Genomic DNA, 16,184 nt, shown 5'->3' on the forward strand with positions numbered 1-16,184 from the left:
CCGACCCCGGACAAAGCGGATGACGATGGATGGATGGATGGATATGAAAACAAAAATTTCTAAGGAGATTGGCAGCTTTGTTTTGCCTTTTCAAATTAAAACTTTCAGTAAATATAAATATTTCAAAGATATTTTATCAAAAATGAAAAACTGATCACCAAGTATTGAGAAAACTGTAAATGCTTAACATACCCTTTACCTTCAACACTGATTTTGGGGGGCATTGTCTACACACACACACACACACACACACACACACACACACACACACACACACACACACACACACACACACACACACACACACACACACACACACACACACACTTCAAAGGATATTATTAACCATGTCAACCTTAAACATAACCATTACTTTCTCAGATCTAACCCAATCTTATAACTACCTCGTCAGGTCACGAGTTACAGTCTCCATAATATGACTGTATAAACAGATTTAAGTCCCCATGATATGAGTAATATCTGCCCCCACACACGCACACGTACAGACATGCACACACACTAAGATGCCAAGCAGGATTACTGTTTTTTCTTGTTTCGTGGAAAGATATTTCCCTGGGTTGTATGCTGGCTCCGTGTAAACAATAGAAGTTCACACACCTATTGTTTCGTCCTTGCCCTCTCTTTCTCCCCTGCCACTCTCAGAGCAAATTCTCCCAAATCCACTGACACAGATATTTTCTTACGGCCCTAAGCGTCTTTCCTGTTTATAAAAACAACCACACCTTTGTACTTCTGCATTCTGTAGGCATTATTAAACAACTCAGTCTAATGGGATCTTTGTCTCCTTCCTCTCCAAATGTTGATATCAGAAGACAATAGTCTCCTGATCTCTGACTCTAAAAATGGAGAAACAGGAGCTGAAAAAAATTCAGTTTACATTATTATAGTCATTATTAACAGGCATGTTACAGGTCAGCTACCCATTTTCGCACACTTAACCTGTCATAACTACATGAATATCGTAAATAATACCTTGTAATTAAACCTTGCTGGATAATTTTCTGCACAAAGTTTTTTTAAGTGGTTTAACTAATATACCGACTTCACAACATAGTATTTCCAGTCAAAGTATGAGAAAAATGACTTACTACACAGGATTGGAGATGAGGGAGTCTGTAGTGTAAGCACTGAACCATCTGGACGGGGGATGTTGACCCGAAACACGAGCCGAGCACGTGTGCTCTTCTTCTTTGATCCGGCCACCCCAATGCGAGCCTCTACATCAGCGTTGCGGAGCTTCAGGATCCCAACACAGTCCACCCTGCAGTGAGGGGCAGTGTTAACTTGGGTTTACTTGCTCTCAAGAGGATTTTGGCAATTATAAGGAAATGTTCTTAGTAGGACTAACAACTATCACTTAAATGACACAATTTCAGTTTTAAAAGCACGTACGCTAGGGTCATGTTGGAGCTTGGATCCAGGGACACTTCGATAACAGTTGTGCCTTCAATATCAACCTCCTTGCAGGCTGTGGTGTTGCGACCAGTAACCCTGCAGGCTTGGTAAAACCCATGAGGCTTCACGCGGCCGGCATCGGTGCCAACGAACACCTGCAAAACCACTGGCTCGCTCACTCCCTCCAACTGTGCAAGGCAAAAACAGATGAGCAATCAAACGGAGCTCATTGTAGATCTGCTGTGTCATAACATTTTCATACAAAACTATGGACTATGAACTGCTTATTTCTGAAACTTCTGTGCTAATAATGAGCTCCCAGTTTACACTATTCCATCATATAATGCCCAATCAGTTCTGTGCATTCAGCTGAACTTGTGCATCTTCACCTACCTGCCCTGACATTGATGGTGTCAATGTCTTGCTCAAGGACATTGTTAGCTTAATTTATTATTGGATTCTGCTTTCAGATGCAAATCGGTCAGCTTTAGTTCTTTATGGCTTTGGTGATTGTTTTATCAGTTTGGATTCACCTGTCATTTCTGGGCTCTGGCTGCCTTGTGACCATCTGCAGAACCTGGGCAAATGAATGATCAAACACAAGACAATGTGCCTGTTCTGACTAACGTCTGGTTTTTGTCTGCTTTTGAAGTCGGTTAACTACAGCTCAGCTTTAGTCTGAGCGAGTACATAAAATTTAATTCCTTTTTCATCAAGCTACAGCTCCTTAAAGCTTAGGTCCCTGTTTTCACACATGAACTCAAGTGAAAGTTGGATTCCTGATAAGTGACTGACAGTCTGAAGGAGCTGATTTCCTCATCCAACGTCCTCATTTGTGAACAGCAGTGAGAACTAACAGTCTCATGAAATATTACAGACTCTGACACTTCATTTCATCCTCCCAAGGACGTGGATATCCACTTGAACACAAGTGGAACACTTCACAAAATCATTGTCAGTGAACACAGTCCAGACCCATCACTTGGAGAAAACATTTGATATACGTAAAACACAAGAGGCCTATCTGTTAGGAGGCTCAAATGAAAATTGAGGGACCATTTTGCTTTCAAAATGACAGCAACTTGTCTTCTCAGTTCAATACAGTATTGTTAAAAAAAAAAAAAAAAAAGTTGTAGGGAAGCCCAGGAGTGCCCCAACTTCTTTGGAAAATGTTGCAAGTAATAAATTCAATATCAGCACTTACTTTCACCTTATGCTAACGTTAAACACAGGGATGCTAAAGCAGTAGAATTTCAACATTAACTACAGAGGGGTTTTACAATTACCTTTACAGTAGGGAAGCCCTGCTGAGTGCGGTCCTTCACGGATCCTCTGCTGCCTTCAGTCAGATAGCGGGCTCTGTGTTGGGTCTCAGGCTGGACGAGGATCTTCAACTCTTTCCCCTCACTCTTTTGTGGGAACTGCATCGAGAGAGTTCCTCCTTTCTGAATAGTAGTCTGAGGTTCATCAGAACTGCAGCAAAGACCAATTTGACAGAGACACGAGCAGATGATCTCTAATTCTAACGTTTTCATGTAGCCTATGATGGATTAAAAAGTCTTCAACTTAATCCATGCAAGTGTTTGCAGCAATGTTAGGTTCAGAACCCCAGTTTAAATAAAAAGAACCCTAACAGTATTATATATCTGTATGCAATTGGCTGGGGTTTGCTGCAGTACATAGCTCTCAGTCACAACAGTGAAACTGCTCTGAAGTTGCCATGGCGCTCTAAGCAATGCAGAGTTCAGAGGGTGTCCATCAACCAAACATTTTCTATCCCCAGCTCCTAAAACGTTCAGCCTTATCTGTTTATTTAATCTGCTCTGCTTATCCTAGGTCTTTGAGAAGGGCTCTGTGATTCACTGTGGCTGACCATTGTTTGTACTTCAGTATCCTGCCCCTCCCTCCCCTCTGATCTAACCGCTCTCCTTCAGTCAAAGTGTGGTGGGAAATTTAGAGCCAGATCAGTTTGGTAAAGATTTCCATCTGTCGGTGTGTGCCAACGTATCATTTCGTGATACTACCTCCTTCTACAATAACAATGAGGGCTGAGCAAAATTATTAAAACGGGTCTTTAAAGTTATAGTCAGAGAAAGGCTGAGTACCCAAGTAACTACTAAAGGGCTGGTGCAACTATCAAAGGAAACTATTAAATGAACAAAAAGCTAGCTAACAAGTGAGTCAACAATGTCCTAAATCAATGTGTTTTCTTTACTTACTGATAATGTAACATCATTTATTTCAAAATCAATTCTATTTATATAGTGCCAAATCACAATAACAGTTGCCTCAAGGTGCTACAATAGTACAGAAAAAACAGAAAACCCCAACAATGATATGACCCCCATGAGCAATCGCTTTGGCAACAGTGGGAAGGAAAACCTCCCTTTAATCAGGAAGAAACTCCATGAAATGTCGAGAGGCATGTGACAAATTTCTGGTGATCATAATACAAAAAGTACAAACCTTCCTTTATGTCCTCCCTTGCTGTCAGGGCCTAGTAGCTGCGACAGGACAAAGTGTGGGCCTTTGGCACTGTCTGCATCAAACACATCCATGCTGCCCTCCCCTGCTGGCGCCGTCTTAGGGCCAGGCCTTTGACGGGGGGTACGTTTGCGGGACTTCCGTGGCACCTCTGTGTTGTCATTGTAAGACAGCGTGCTCGTCACACTGAAGTTGGACAGAGATTCATCCATCCAGATGCTGTTACTTTGCTCTGTATCCTGGGTCCCATCATCTTGGCAGGACATTTGGCTGTCATCAAACAAATCTTCTGGAGGTGGCGAGATGTTCAGTACGGTGCGACGCTTTGATGGAGTCAGTGGGTGATGCAGTGGGCCTTCCTGGGTTGTTACACCTTTTCCTCCTGCTAGCTCGCCGCTGCCCCTGCCGTTACCATTTCCACGTTCTGCTCCAGCAGCCTCTGGTACCACTTTGGTACTCCTGGTGTCGTCTGGATCAACATTACTGTCTTTAACTGGTTTCTGGTCATTGGTTAGATTACTGGAATGCATGGTGGAGCTGGAAGAGGTGGAAAAAGCACTGCGAGGGCCTTCCATGGTCAGAGAAGAGGCATCTACAGTGCAAATAATTAGATAGTTAATACAGGCATCTCAACTAATGTTGGCTAGTAGTCCCAATTTTACAGCAAAATAGTTTTTTTCTCTGTTTCAATTTTTTTGTTGCTGATTTTATTACATTTTTTTTATATGTTGTCATCCAAAAAAGAAACTGTGTTGTTACTAGATCTTACATATAAATGTGCATCTGATTCTGATGAAGTTATAAATGTGGAGTATTTGTAGCACAGTGGAGGTGTTATGTCAAGAAGACTAAAAACGAAGACAAAGGTTGAGCAGGCCACTATATTTTATTTCAATGTACTGTAATCAACTTCAAAAACAACAGAAATTCATTATTGCTAGCATTTTGTGCATGCTCAAATAAAAATCTCGACAATAATAATATTGTACAATATGAGGCATGCCAATTATGGGAACTTTTCATTTATTTATATCTTGCTTTCTATCAGTGTTCATTTTGGGGACTGAGCGTAGCCGCTGAGACAAAATAAACAAGCTTCTGACCTAGGAAGCAGAGAACTGCAGACCATTTTCTGCATATAAAATGCAGACACTCCCTGCTTCATAGGGAACTTCCTGGAATATAAAAATGAGACAGCAAATAAGCAATAAAAGCTGAACAGTAAAAAAACGTATTCAGATTTTATTAAAAAGAAGAGAAAAAAAGAAATCAATAGAACAGGGAAATTTGTTTGGCAAAAATCATGTTGCTTCAACATGCTTATATACACTGATCAGCCATAACATTGAAACCACCAACATAACAAGGAATACAGTGGTAAATGTGAGGGGAGTGGGACACATTAGGCAGAAAGTTCTTGGAGCAGACGTGTTAGAAGTGAAAGAAATGGGCAAGCACAAGGAACTGAGTGATTTAATGCAGTGGCCATCCTGTCCCATGTCTCTGGTACAATGTGCACATAAGCAGGATCGTGAGTCCTGTTGACGGTTGGGTGCGTGCACCTCTTTCACCTGGTAGCAGCAGGACGCACTATGGAAAAACGGCAAGCCACCAGAGGCAGTGTGACACTCCAGAGAATATTAGCTCCTAACAATCTTGTGTATTGTTATGTTGAAGCATGTCACCTTTCGAGACACTCCAGCAGACCATGCAAATGCATTCACTGTATTTCAGCTTCCACCAGGAGAATTGACACTGCAAATGTGCTCTGGAATGGTTTGAGAAGCATAAACAGATCAAGGTGTGGCCTGAAAATTTCCCACATCGCAATCTCAGTGAGGAAGGATATGAAAGAAAGAAAAAAAATAGCGTGATCTACAGATCACGACAACGAAGGCTCTGCTGCTGACATCTTGGTGCCTGGAGGACACCTTTAGAGGTTTTGCAGAGCTATCGTATTTGGCAAGCGGTTTTAATGTTGTGGCTGGTTGGTGCACACTGTTATTTCAAAAATATTCAAAAGAGTTTAAAATGAACTATATAAAGAGTGTGGGGAAAGGATGGTTAAATGGTATGGCGTTATTTTTGTGCCACTATTCTGAGCGCACGTATAAAAAAAAAATTGAGCACACCTAAAAAAAAGTTTGCAGGTGCAAGTGTTGTATTTTGAGGAGAAATTTATTTTGAGCAAAGAAAAGCTGAATTTGAGTGAACAAAATTCATTCCTGCGTGCAAAAAATGTATTTCAGTGTTTGCTATTATCCATACACACACACACACAAAAGCAGCCCCTTAGTTTTTGCATTTGCGCTCGCTCGCAACGTGTTCCTCGCGCTCTCAACATTTCTGCCCGTGCGCGCTCAACTCTTTCTCTACACCGTTATATTTGTGCCACAAAACCAGCCAATCACAGACTTGGATGCAAAAAAATCTGATTGGCTGTTCTGGTCTCCAATCAGCTCGAAATGACAAAATGCAATATCCCAGAATCCATTTCGTCCAAAACTCAAATGAGGCAGTGGCGGAGGAACACAGAGTGGCGGAGTTTGAAATATTACTCTTTCTGGGTCACAAAATAAACTTTTAAGATATTTTCATGCGTGAATGTTGCTGTGTAAACTTCAAATACCTGCTCGATTCATCAAGACATCACATATTTGCATAAGTGCTCTAACGTTTTCGGAGATGCCTGTTACCCACCAGCATAGCTGGACTGGCCATTGGGCATCCCGGGCAGTTGCCCGGTGGGCCGATGATGATTTTTCATTTTTATGTTTGTTTGTTTTTGTAATGGTATAAACAATTAAAGGTGGTGGATTGGCCAATTGGTCATGATCAACTCTGGGCTGGACCAATTACAATACATCCGTATGGAGAGGAAAAGGAACGCGATTTGTTCTGGACTTCAGCAAGAATGAAAAAAAAGACAAAGCTGGAGTTATTCTGTCTTTACGTTGCACAGCTGCCTCTTCTCCCCTCATTCTCTCTCCCTCCCTCTCCTGTTGCTACGTCAATCATGACACTGATCAATGATCAGCTGATCGTCTCTCTTGTTTGTATATCTCCCACTTTGCGCCAGAAACAGGAAACCAGTGGATGTTGCGCTAAACAACAACAGCAGCACGTTCAAGCTTGATCAGCTGTTGTTAGAATTTATTTAAAATTAATTTCTAGTATCAGCTGATGTTTGCTGGAGCCACAGCTGTATAAGCTGCTGCTCATGATATCGGTTTGGAAACATGAAGGTGATACAAATCATACATATATACCAACAAGACAGTGTACGTCACTGTCACAACAGCGTTTGTTTTAGTTCAAAGGCTTTATGGTTTTTCCTATAATACCTGGTGGTGTAGTTGGTGATTTTTTTGTCAGTTCAGCCTTATATATTACGTTTAACCCGAGTGACCACCCGGTCAGCTGGTGGGTAACAGGCATCTCCGAAAACGTTAGAGCAGTTATGCAAATATGTGATGTCTTGATGAATCGAGCAGGTATTTGAAGTTTACACAGCAACATTCTCGCATGAAAATATCGTAAAAGTTTATTTTGTGACCCAGAAAGAGTAATATTTCAAAATCCGCCACTCTGTGTTCCTCCGCCACTGCCTCGTTTGAGTTTTGGACGAAATGGATTCTGGGATATTGCATTTTGTCATTTCGAGCTGATTGGAGACCAAAACAGCCAATCAGATTTTTTTGCATCCAAGTCTGTGATTGGCTGGTTTTGTGTCACAAATATAACGGTGTAGAGAAAGAGTTGAGCGCGCACGGGCAGAAATGTTGAGAGTGTGAGCAATACGTTGCGAGCGAGCGCAAATGCAAAAACTGAGAGAGAGGGGCTGCTATTGTGTGTGTGTGTGTGTGTGGATAATAGCAAACACTGAAATACATTTTTTGCACGCAGCAATGAATTTTGTTCACTCAAATTCAGCTTTTCTTCGCTCAAAATAAATTTCTCCTCAAAATACAACACTTGCACCTGCAAACTTTTTTTTACATGCGCTCAGTTTTTTTTTTTACATGCGCTCAGAATAGTGGCACAAAAATAATGCCATAAAATGGCAGATTATAAATAAACAGTTACACTGGTCTTGACATTGTTGACGTTTGGATGAATCATTGGTTTACAAGAAAAAAAACGGTTGGAAGAAAAAAAGAGCGCATAAAACGCATGAAGATAGTGTCATTTTGAGCAAGTATCATGAGACAAAAACACATATGATCAGAAACCACAATACAGAATTGCCAACAAACAAATGAGAGCAAATGATTAATACTTCAAACAACAAATTTTTTCTCCAAACAACCAGGAAAACATCAAAACTATGGCTGTTTCTCGCAGGACATCATGCACAAATTGCTTGATAGTAGTCCCCCATATTGGACGTGAGACAACTACATGTCGCGCTGGGGGTCGGGGTTGTATTCTTTGACTGGCTGGTGAGGTGAAATCAGTCAGAAAGAGGCTGCTTCACCAAAAACCTCTTTGTGATTGCATTGTTCACTATCAGATAGCAGTGGCTGCCTGTAGCTTGCATGGACGATGCCGACTTGTCTTCAGATGCTTGCTAACTACTCAAGTGAAATTTATTTGCATAGCCCTGTTCAGACACCAGAATGCTTTACAGAGGGACATTTAAAACTTTTAAACATATCACCTTATGACACGTGTACAGTCGATCCTAGGAATGTAAAGGCAATAATCAGAAGTTAAAAAACAAACAAACAAACAAACTTCACAGATGTCTTCCTACTTTTATCTGGCACAATAAAGTCTACTACAGATGTAACAGGCAGGCATTTGCAGTGACAAACTGTAGGAAAACTTGAAAAAGTGTAACGACAATGGAAAACGTTCTTTCTAAGCAAAAAGCTTTACCTTGGCACTGGAGCCAAAACATTTCAAAAGGTACAAGTTTTACTTTGAATGCAAAAGGTCTCCATGTCTGGTTGGTTTTGCACTTTTCAGAGTTTCACTACCGCTTGTAGAACAGCCAGTGAGTGTCTGTGAAAAATTTTTAGTCTGTTCCATGCAAACTTTAGGCGACCATGGCAATCTGTCACCAACCAAAGCAATTGCAAGGTGGTTTATGCCAATTAGTCAAGGAACCCCAAAATCTCACAAGTGATGGGAATAGACCACGGGATGTTTAGCTGGTCTCTAGGCCTGTGTGACTGGGATCTTATTCACTTGACCTAATATTGTCACATGTCCAAAATGGTAAACAATTTAATGTCAAATGGTTAGCAGTCATGTGACTGCAAAACATCAATAGGTACAAATCTATCAATGAATTATTTGGTCTACATCAGTGGTGGGGAACTCCAGACCTCAAGGGCCGGTGTCATGCAGGTTTTAGATGTGTCCCTGATCCGACACAGCTGAGTTAAATGGCTTGAAGTTCTCCAGAGCTCTGGTACTGAACCAATCATTGGATTCAGGATGATATCTAAATATCTACCAGGAGTGGGGAACTCCAGGCCTTGAGGCCCAGAGTTGCCCACCCCTGCTCTACATGAATTGCTTGTGGAAGCAGTGACCTGTGACTGGTATTAAAAAAAAAAAATCAAAAGTAGGCAGGACAGGAAAATATTTATAAAAACCAAAAAAGGGGGTAAAAAGCCTGGGTCAGGCAATGAATAGAACCTACCATAAAGTCTGTATCATAGCAGTCTGTACTGTCAAAGTCCCATGCATGCAAAAGTGGCTGACTTGATTTTGGAGTCTGGAGCTCCTGGACTGAGCCCACCTTGCTTGCATTATTACCCCTAAGTGTTCATCTCTCCTCGAATAACTACTAAAACAGTCACTTAAAAGTCTCAGGTCAGCTGAAACATTTGAATAACTTCAAATATCAAGTGAACATAGAACACCAAGTTAAAACATCAAAAGATAAATTAGAAAAAATAAAATAAAATCAGTGACACAGCACTTTTTGCTGTTTCTTTGTTTTTAGAAGCACATGCTGAGATTTTTAATTAATCTCTAGAATCTTTGCAAAACTCTCATGTGTTAATTTCCACCGTGAAACCATAAACCCAACTGCAACAATGGCGGGTAAAAGATATGCTTATCTTCACACATTCAACAATCTGTGGCTCACCCTCCAATCCGGATCTAAATCTGGAGCTCTCAACAAGCTAACAGTCCTCAAAAAAAAATGGGCAACTTTTACTTGTGTAGGAAATAGAGCTGGGCGATAGAACGATAACGATATGTATTGCGAAATAACTTTTCCTCAATAGAAAAGTTAAACTATTGCGATAGGCCTCATCTCTCTTGTCCTCTTTAAAAAAAAAAGAAAAAAAAAAGAACATCAGCCAATCCAAATTAAGTAGCGCAGAGCCGAACCAATCACAGCCGCAGCGTCACGTCACGTGACTTGTTACCCGCACATGTGTATTTGTTTGGGAAGCAGCCAGCGGTAATGGAGGAAAAGAGTGTGCCAACTAGAGAAAAATCAACCGAGCGTGACCGAAGGTTACCGAAGAAAAAAATGATGATGGTTCCAACGCCGGAGAGATTGTCGAGCGGAAGAGCCATAGAAGTTCCGTAGTGTGAAGGTATTTCGGCTATTTCAAGTCTGACAAAAAAAAACAGAGTAGCGCGCACTGTAAATTGTGCCGAAAGCAAGTCTGGAAATACAATAAAGCGGTGCATGCGCAATCTCTGACTGAACGCGCTAATTCGTCATTCGGCTTTTGTCAGACTAAAGTCACTGTTAAAACTGTTTGAAAAGTTAAGCTATACAACAAGGAGAGATTGAGAATTTCCTTTTAGTTCTCAGTTTATTTGATATTGACAGTTAGTCAATTTTGTTTGTTCTTCTGTAAAACAAACTAAGATTTATTTTTAGAATTAATATTTTGTTTGTAAGTGGAACTGACAATTTAGTTTGTTTCGTTTGTTCTATTCTGAAACTTAAACGCTTTAGCGGCTGCTTTTGTGTAGTTTGCAATATTTGCCTTTATTTATCTGAAAAGGTCTCATGTTCCTTACGTACATCTACCCAGTTGAACTTATTATGGGAAATAAATATTTAAATCAAAACAAGCTGCTGATTATTTCACATTTTACTTGTGAGTAACGGCACATTTAAATCTTACAAATATAGTTATTTGGCTTATATCGTGATAGATATCTTTATCGCCTGAAATGAAAAAAACATATCGTGATATGAAAAAATCTTATATCGCCCAGCTCTAGTATGAAATAGTCATTAGCTGTTCATTTATACTGGACTTCCGTGTTGGTCTATTAAGAAGATTTTCTTCTGTAAATAATAGCTCCACCTTGGAACTGCAGAATGGTCAACAAGGTGATTACAGCCATTCAAAGCTTCTTAATTCTCTGGAAAAAAAGGCTAAGAAAAAAAAAAGGGTAAATAGATTTAGTCTGTGGGGTAATGAATAACAGGCCTTTGCCGGGGCCTCATATTCTTATGGTCTACAATCGTTCTACTTTGAAGTTTAATTACCATTATGCACTAATATCATTGTCTTAAAACATGTGCATAAACCATATTTCTAAACTGTTGCTACAAGAGACCACAACATATAGTACATAGCAATGTGAATACAGGCAGCTAGCTATGTTCAGCTGCCATTAACTTCCCTCACCAGCCTTTTATTACTGTTTGTTTTTGTTTTTTTTCCTTCACGTGAGAATCACAGAGGAGCACGATGGTTGCCTGACTGGCTTTCTTGCCACATGCAGGTGTTTGTTTGCCTGAAGGTACAGACTATAACATGAGTTGTACTTTTTTCAGGGTGGGGCATGATCAGTCCTGCTTGCAGAGGAGAAATAAGGATAAGAGAAGCAGGATCCTACCTGATGCTAGAGAAGCTGAAGGGAGAGGCCCTGCCTCTCCGCCGCTCTTTTGACTCATGACTTTTGGGCTTTGCTGAGTGGATGAAGGCAACTGCAGCTCTCTGGGAAGAAGGTCATACACTGACTCTGTTGTGAAAGGAGGGGGGAACCAATAAAAGCGACAGTAAGGTGACAGATTTACAGGATCTCAACAGCTTTTGTTGAGCACCATCAAATGTGTCAGCTCCATGACCGAGTTGTAAACGGGAAACCTGAAAGTGATTAAACCTTTTTGGTTTTGGCTCATACGTTCTTCTGAAATTATATAATTACACAGCAATGTCATATCACCACTCTTACACAGTCATAAGAACCACCATGACCTTCTTGGCAATGACTCCAACACAATGACACACAAATACCCATGATACAAAGCTAGGGCTATTGGAACAATGCACTGGAACATATTTCACCATCAGTTCTGATGCCAAACGCGTCTTCACCTTTTCACTAAAGCCAAAGCCTGTCACAGGCTGCAAGTATGAATAGTCATGCCACACCTTTCACCCAATTTGCTGACAGACTAAAAATTCAAGGGGAATTCAAAGCTATATAATGTGACTGACATTAGATGGAAATGTATGTAAAGAATCTTTGCATATCAGAAAAGCAGCATCATGGTTTTTAAAAGATTTACAAATTTATCTCGTATCTTCTGTAAAACTACTGATGTCACAACAGACAGATAAAAATAGCATAGCTGCAGCCAATGCAAAGATATTATCTAATTTACCACATTCTTCTTGCTTGTTAAAGCCTGGCGGCTGCATTAGCTGTAGTGCAACATGCTACTAACAGTCCAGCCAGAGATTCAGGTGTGTTCTGTTATACTACAGAAGGCACTAATGTTGCCTCGGGCTAATGGCTGTAAACAGAGATGATAGGTCGCCACAGGGGTCATGGAAGTTCACTCTCTTTTAACACCTCTCCCTTTTTCAACAAGCAACTTGTAGTGTTTAAATGACCTCATTTGAGGTAATTTAGCACATTTCTTACTGACACAGGAGCCTTTATCCACCATGTTTTCACATATAAGCAACAGCACTCCAACACTGTATTATAACATGAAAAAAATGATGCCATCGTTGAAGTTCATCATTAAAGTTGCTGCAAAATATGAATAATAATAAAAATCAATACAGGCAAGAAAATAAAAAAAGAAATTGGAAAGACATCTAACGTGTCAACTAAAGATGAAAAGAAAAAAAAAAAAACAAGTGAGAAAATACCAAGAAATTAGTTTGTGATGATGACATCCATCGAGGATGAAATGATGCCCATTTTCACTCAAGACTATGTGTGAAATATCTGGAACTTTTAAAAATTTCTCTAAAAGTATGTTTCATAAAGGTGGGAGGTAAATTAAGCCATCATTACTTTCAATATAAATTTGTTTATATTTCTGAGACAGCAGGACTTTGATTATTCGTGCTCACAGTCTGAGGCAGTTCATTTGTTTGCAGCACACAAACAAATTCAGGTCAGAAAATTTGTGAGTGAAACTTTTGTACGCACAGTTTAAGCACAGATTTGTTTGTATGCACTTTATGCATACACCCATTGCCCCCTACTATACAGCATCCAAAACTGAAAGCTGCATATTTTTTCTCAGAGGACGGTCGGTAGAATCATATATCTGAACTAGTTAGTCAAGACTCGGAGTACACTTTTGGGAAAAGCCAGCAACTTAAGACATATCAAATGCTGTAGCATGCAAAATAAATAGCAGATCTCATTACAGACCAAACACAGGGTCATACAAAGCCTTTTCTCTCCTCTCTGTGCCCCCTTCTGGGGCAACAGGACATGGAGAAGGGAGAAAGCCTTGGGTCAACAGCATGACAACACTTTTACTAGCAGCCTGATTCATCATCCAAATATTATGGTATGAACTTAGAGCGGCCATTACAGTCGCCTGACTCTCTTCTCTGCCAACTGCCAGCTTTAATTACTTGCAGCTGAGTCCCAGGGTTTGGTGTGTATATCAGATACGTAACCCTCCCATTGTTACCACTCGCTGTGTACAAAAGACAAACCTGGGACATACTGAAACCAGCCCATGCCTCTTCATTCCCAAAGCCCTCCAGCCTCTTACAGCTCGGTTTAGAAGAGCAGGGAATGCTGGTTCCCAGAAAGAGGCTTAAAAGTGGAGCCAACAAACTCCTAACTCCCAGTGAACCACACATACACAGAGGATTCTAGTGTGGTTTTCCTGGGGTTAAAAAAAAATTATTTTTTTTTTTGGCTCCGTTCTCCAAACAAAATCAGAGACACACATGCATGCACACAAACATATCCCACCGCTGCCACAAAAACACTTTCCCTGCCCGTGCATTTACACTTTTAACTTCTTGGGCCTCACTGACTGCACATGCAGCAACATGTGCTCTCAGTGAGCAGCCCTTCCAGTAAACAGATTGCCAACCACACAGACAGAAAATATGTACTCTTCTCTCACAGCAGTAGTGTCGAATCACTGGCTGCCCTGTTCAAAGTGTTTCCACAGTCCCTTGGACTTTTTTAGAGGGCTGAATGAAAATTCTTATTTTGCTGCATGTTTGTTTCCTGACGCACAGACAGAGTGCAGTTCTTTATTTACACGTGACAAAACACTGTCCCTTTCACTCTGAAGATTTAAAAAAAATAATAAAGCCTTGCTAACTGGGCAATAAACTGTACGGACTCACACACACCACGTGATGTTTTGATTTCACCTTAAGACTACAGCGATGTTGTGCAGTCCGCTGACCACAGAGCAAAACCTCTCATTTTCTGTGACAATCATAACAACCAGAATAATTCACACTGACACATGTGGTTAGTTTTGATCAGTAGCACTCATGCTAACAATGCACTGAAATATGTGTGTATAAAAACTGAACTGACTCACAGCTAAACTAACAAACCACACACACACTCACAATCTGAGTTTCACATCAGGAATTCTGCACAGATCATACTCATCATGTCTTGTGATATGTTTATGTGGCAAGTAGTGCAGACTTAAGATGAAAAAAAGAAGAAGAAAGAACTCACCATGTGAATGGTAGGACTTACAATCCCATTCATTTCCCTCACATTCCTCCTGCTTGCTCTTACTAGCCCTGGCACCTTGGGCGTGGCACTGGTTTTTTAGCCGAGTAACTGATTTAACTCACTTCTGTCCCCCTCCTCCACTCCACCTACACTCTCCCCGTCTTGTTTACTGTGCTCCAGACCCTTTGCTGCAGTGCATCCTGCTCAACAGGTTAGTGGTATTGTCATGTGGAATCCTGTCATGCAGAAACCGAGCAGTAGTGCAACCTACTTGCTGAAAAATTTCAGGCTGCAAAGACTTTGTGGGATTTCACAAAATGCAATGAGGAGCACAAGCTTAATCGACGGGCAACTGCAGCAAACCATCTACAGCAACCCTGAAATGTTTACAACCGACCTACATGTAGGCTACCAGGGACTCCATAGCAACAGAGATCGAGAGACAACTCTTTTGAGTGTTTGTCTCGCTTCTGAGCCAACATGGAGAAATTAGAAAATAAGCAGTATTATTAAGGCATAAATGAATACAGGTTTATACCTGAGCAATGAAGTTCAAACATATATAAATAAAAATCGGTATGTGGCTTCAGTTTATAACATCGTACTAAAATCTCACTCCATGTTAACAGCTAACAGCAATGACCTAGTTTTATACTTACACTGGACATTTTAAAGAAGCTAAAATAGGCAACATGGTTAACGCTAAAGCTACCCAGAGCTTAGAGCCAGTCAAAGTCAGCAGTCTCGGTATGAACAGTGAAAGAATCAAAGCAGTTACACAGAACAGACTATATGCAAGTTAGTAGTAACTTGCATATTTTGTGATCTGCTGCATTTGTTTTTATTTGAAAAAAATAAAAAAATATGTCAGGCAAACCTTGGTGTACCACAAATCCTTTACAAAAGGTAATTATTTGTACCTCGTGGTGACTTTTTCTTCAAACCAGCACTAGTAATCTTCAACATGTTATCACACATTGGCTCATATTTCAAAACTGAGAATTATGTTTTTATATTTATGTTATCATTGAAGGCTAAGATTAGGGGGGGGGGGGGGAACTCAGTTTAACAGCAACACAAAGCACAGGATCAAAAGGCAAATACCAAAGACTTGACCCCAAAAGCCTCTTGGCAAGTTGAACAAAACTTGTCACAAACCTGTGCACAATATGAATGTAGCATGTCGGCATATGTATGCAGGAATGATGCACGAGTAGACAAGTGCACGCGCATAAGTGAAATGATTTTGCACGGTTTCCTTCTGCAGTAATTACATGGGAAAAGTCACATGAGCCCAAAATACCACCACCAACAAGATACAGCACATACGTATGAGCCAGATGCAAAACCAGATGCACTACGTATACATGACCATA

At 40.6% G+C, this 16,184-nt stretch overlaps 1 protein-coding gene across 8 annotated transcripts in view; it reads right to left on the reverse strand.

Annotated features, from left to right (window-relative positions):
* Positions 1–16,184, reverse strand: part of nfat5b (nuclear factor of activated T cells 5b) — a 42,918-nt gene that overhangs the window by 11,318 nt on the left and 15,416 nt on the right. For 2 of the 8 annotated variants that reach the window (XM_004543133.3, XM_004543132.3), the window contains exons 2-6: positions 11,734–11,859; positions 3,883–4,492; positions 2,703–2,889; positions 1,414–1,604; positions 1,110–1,282 (exon numbers count right to left, since the gene is read on the reverse strand). In XM_004543133.3, the coding sequence (XP_004543190.1) occupies positions 1,110–1,282; positions 1,414–1,604; positions 2,703–2,889; positions 3,883–4,492; positions 11,734–11,859 (1,287 nt within the window). Of the gene's footprint in view, positions 1–1,109; positions 1,283–1,413; positions 1,605–2,702; positions 2,890–3,882; positions 4,493–5,003; positions 6,026–11,733; positions 11,860–14,808; positions 15,409–16,184 lie in introns of those variants that run through there. The other 6 variants (XM_076882944.1, XM_012916987.3, XM_012916989.4 and 3 more) reach the window with 5 other exon arrangements.

Source organism: Maylandia zebra, linkage group LG1 (assembly GCF_041146795.1).
Source record: "Maylandia zebra isolate NMK-2024a linkage group LG1, Mzebra_GT3a, whole genome shotgun sequence".
Taxonomy (NCBI): domain Eukaryota; kingdom Metazoa; phylum Chordata; class Actinopteri; order Cichliformes; family Cichlidae; genus Maylandia; species Maylandia zebra.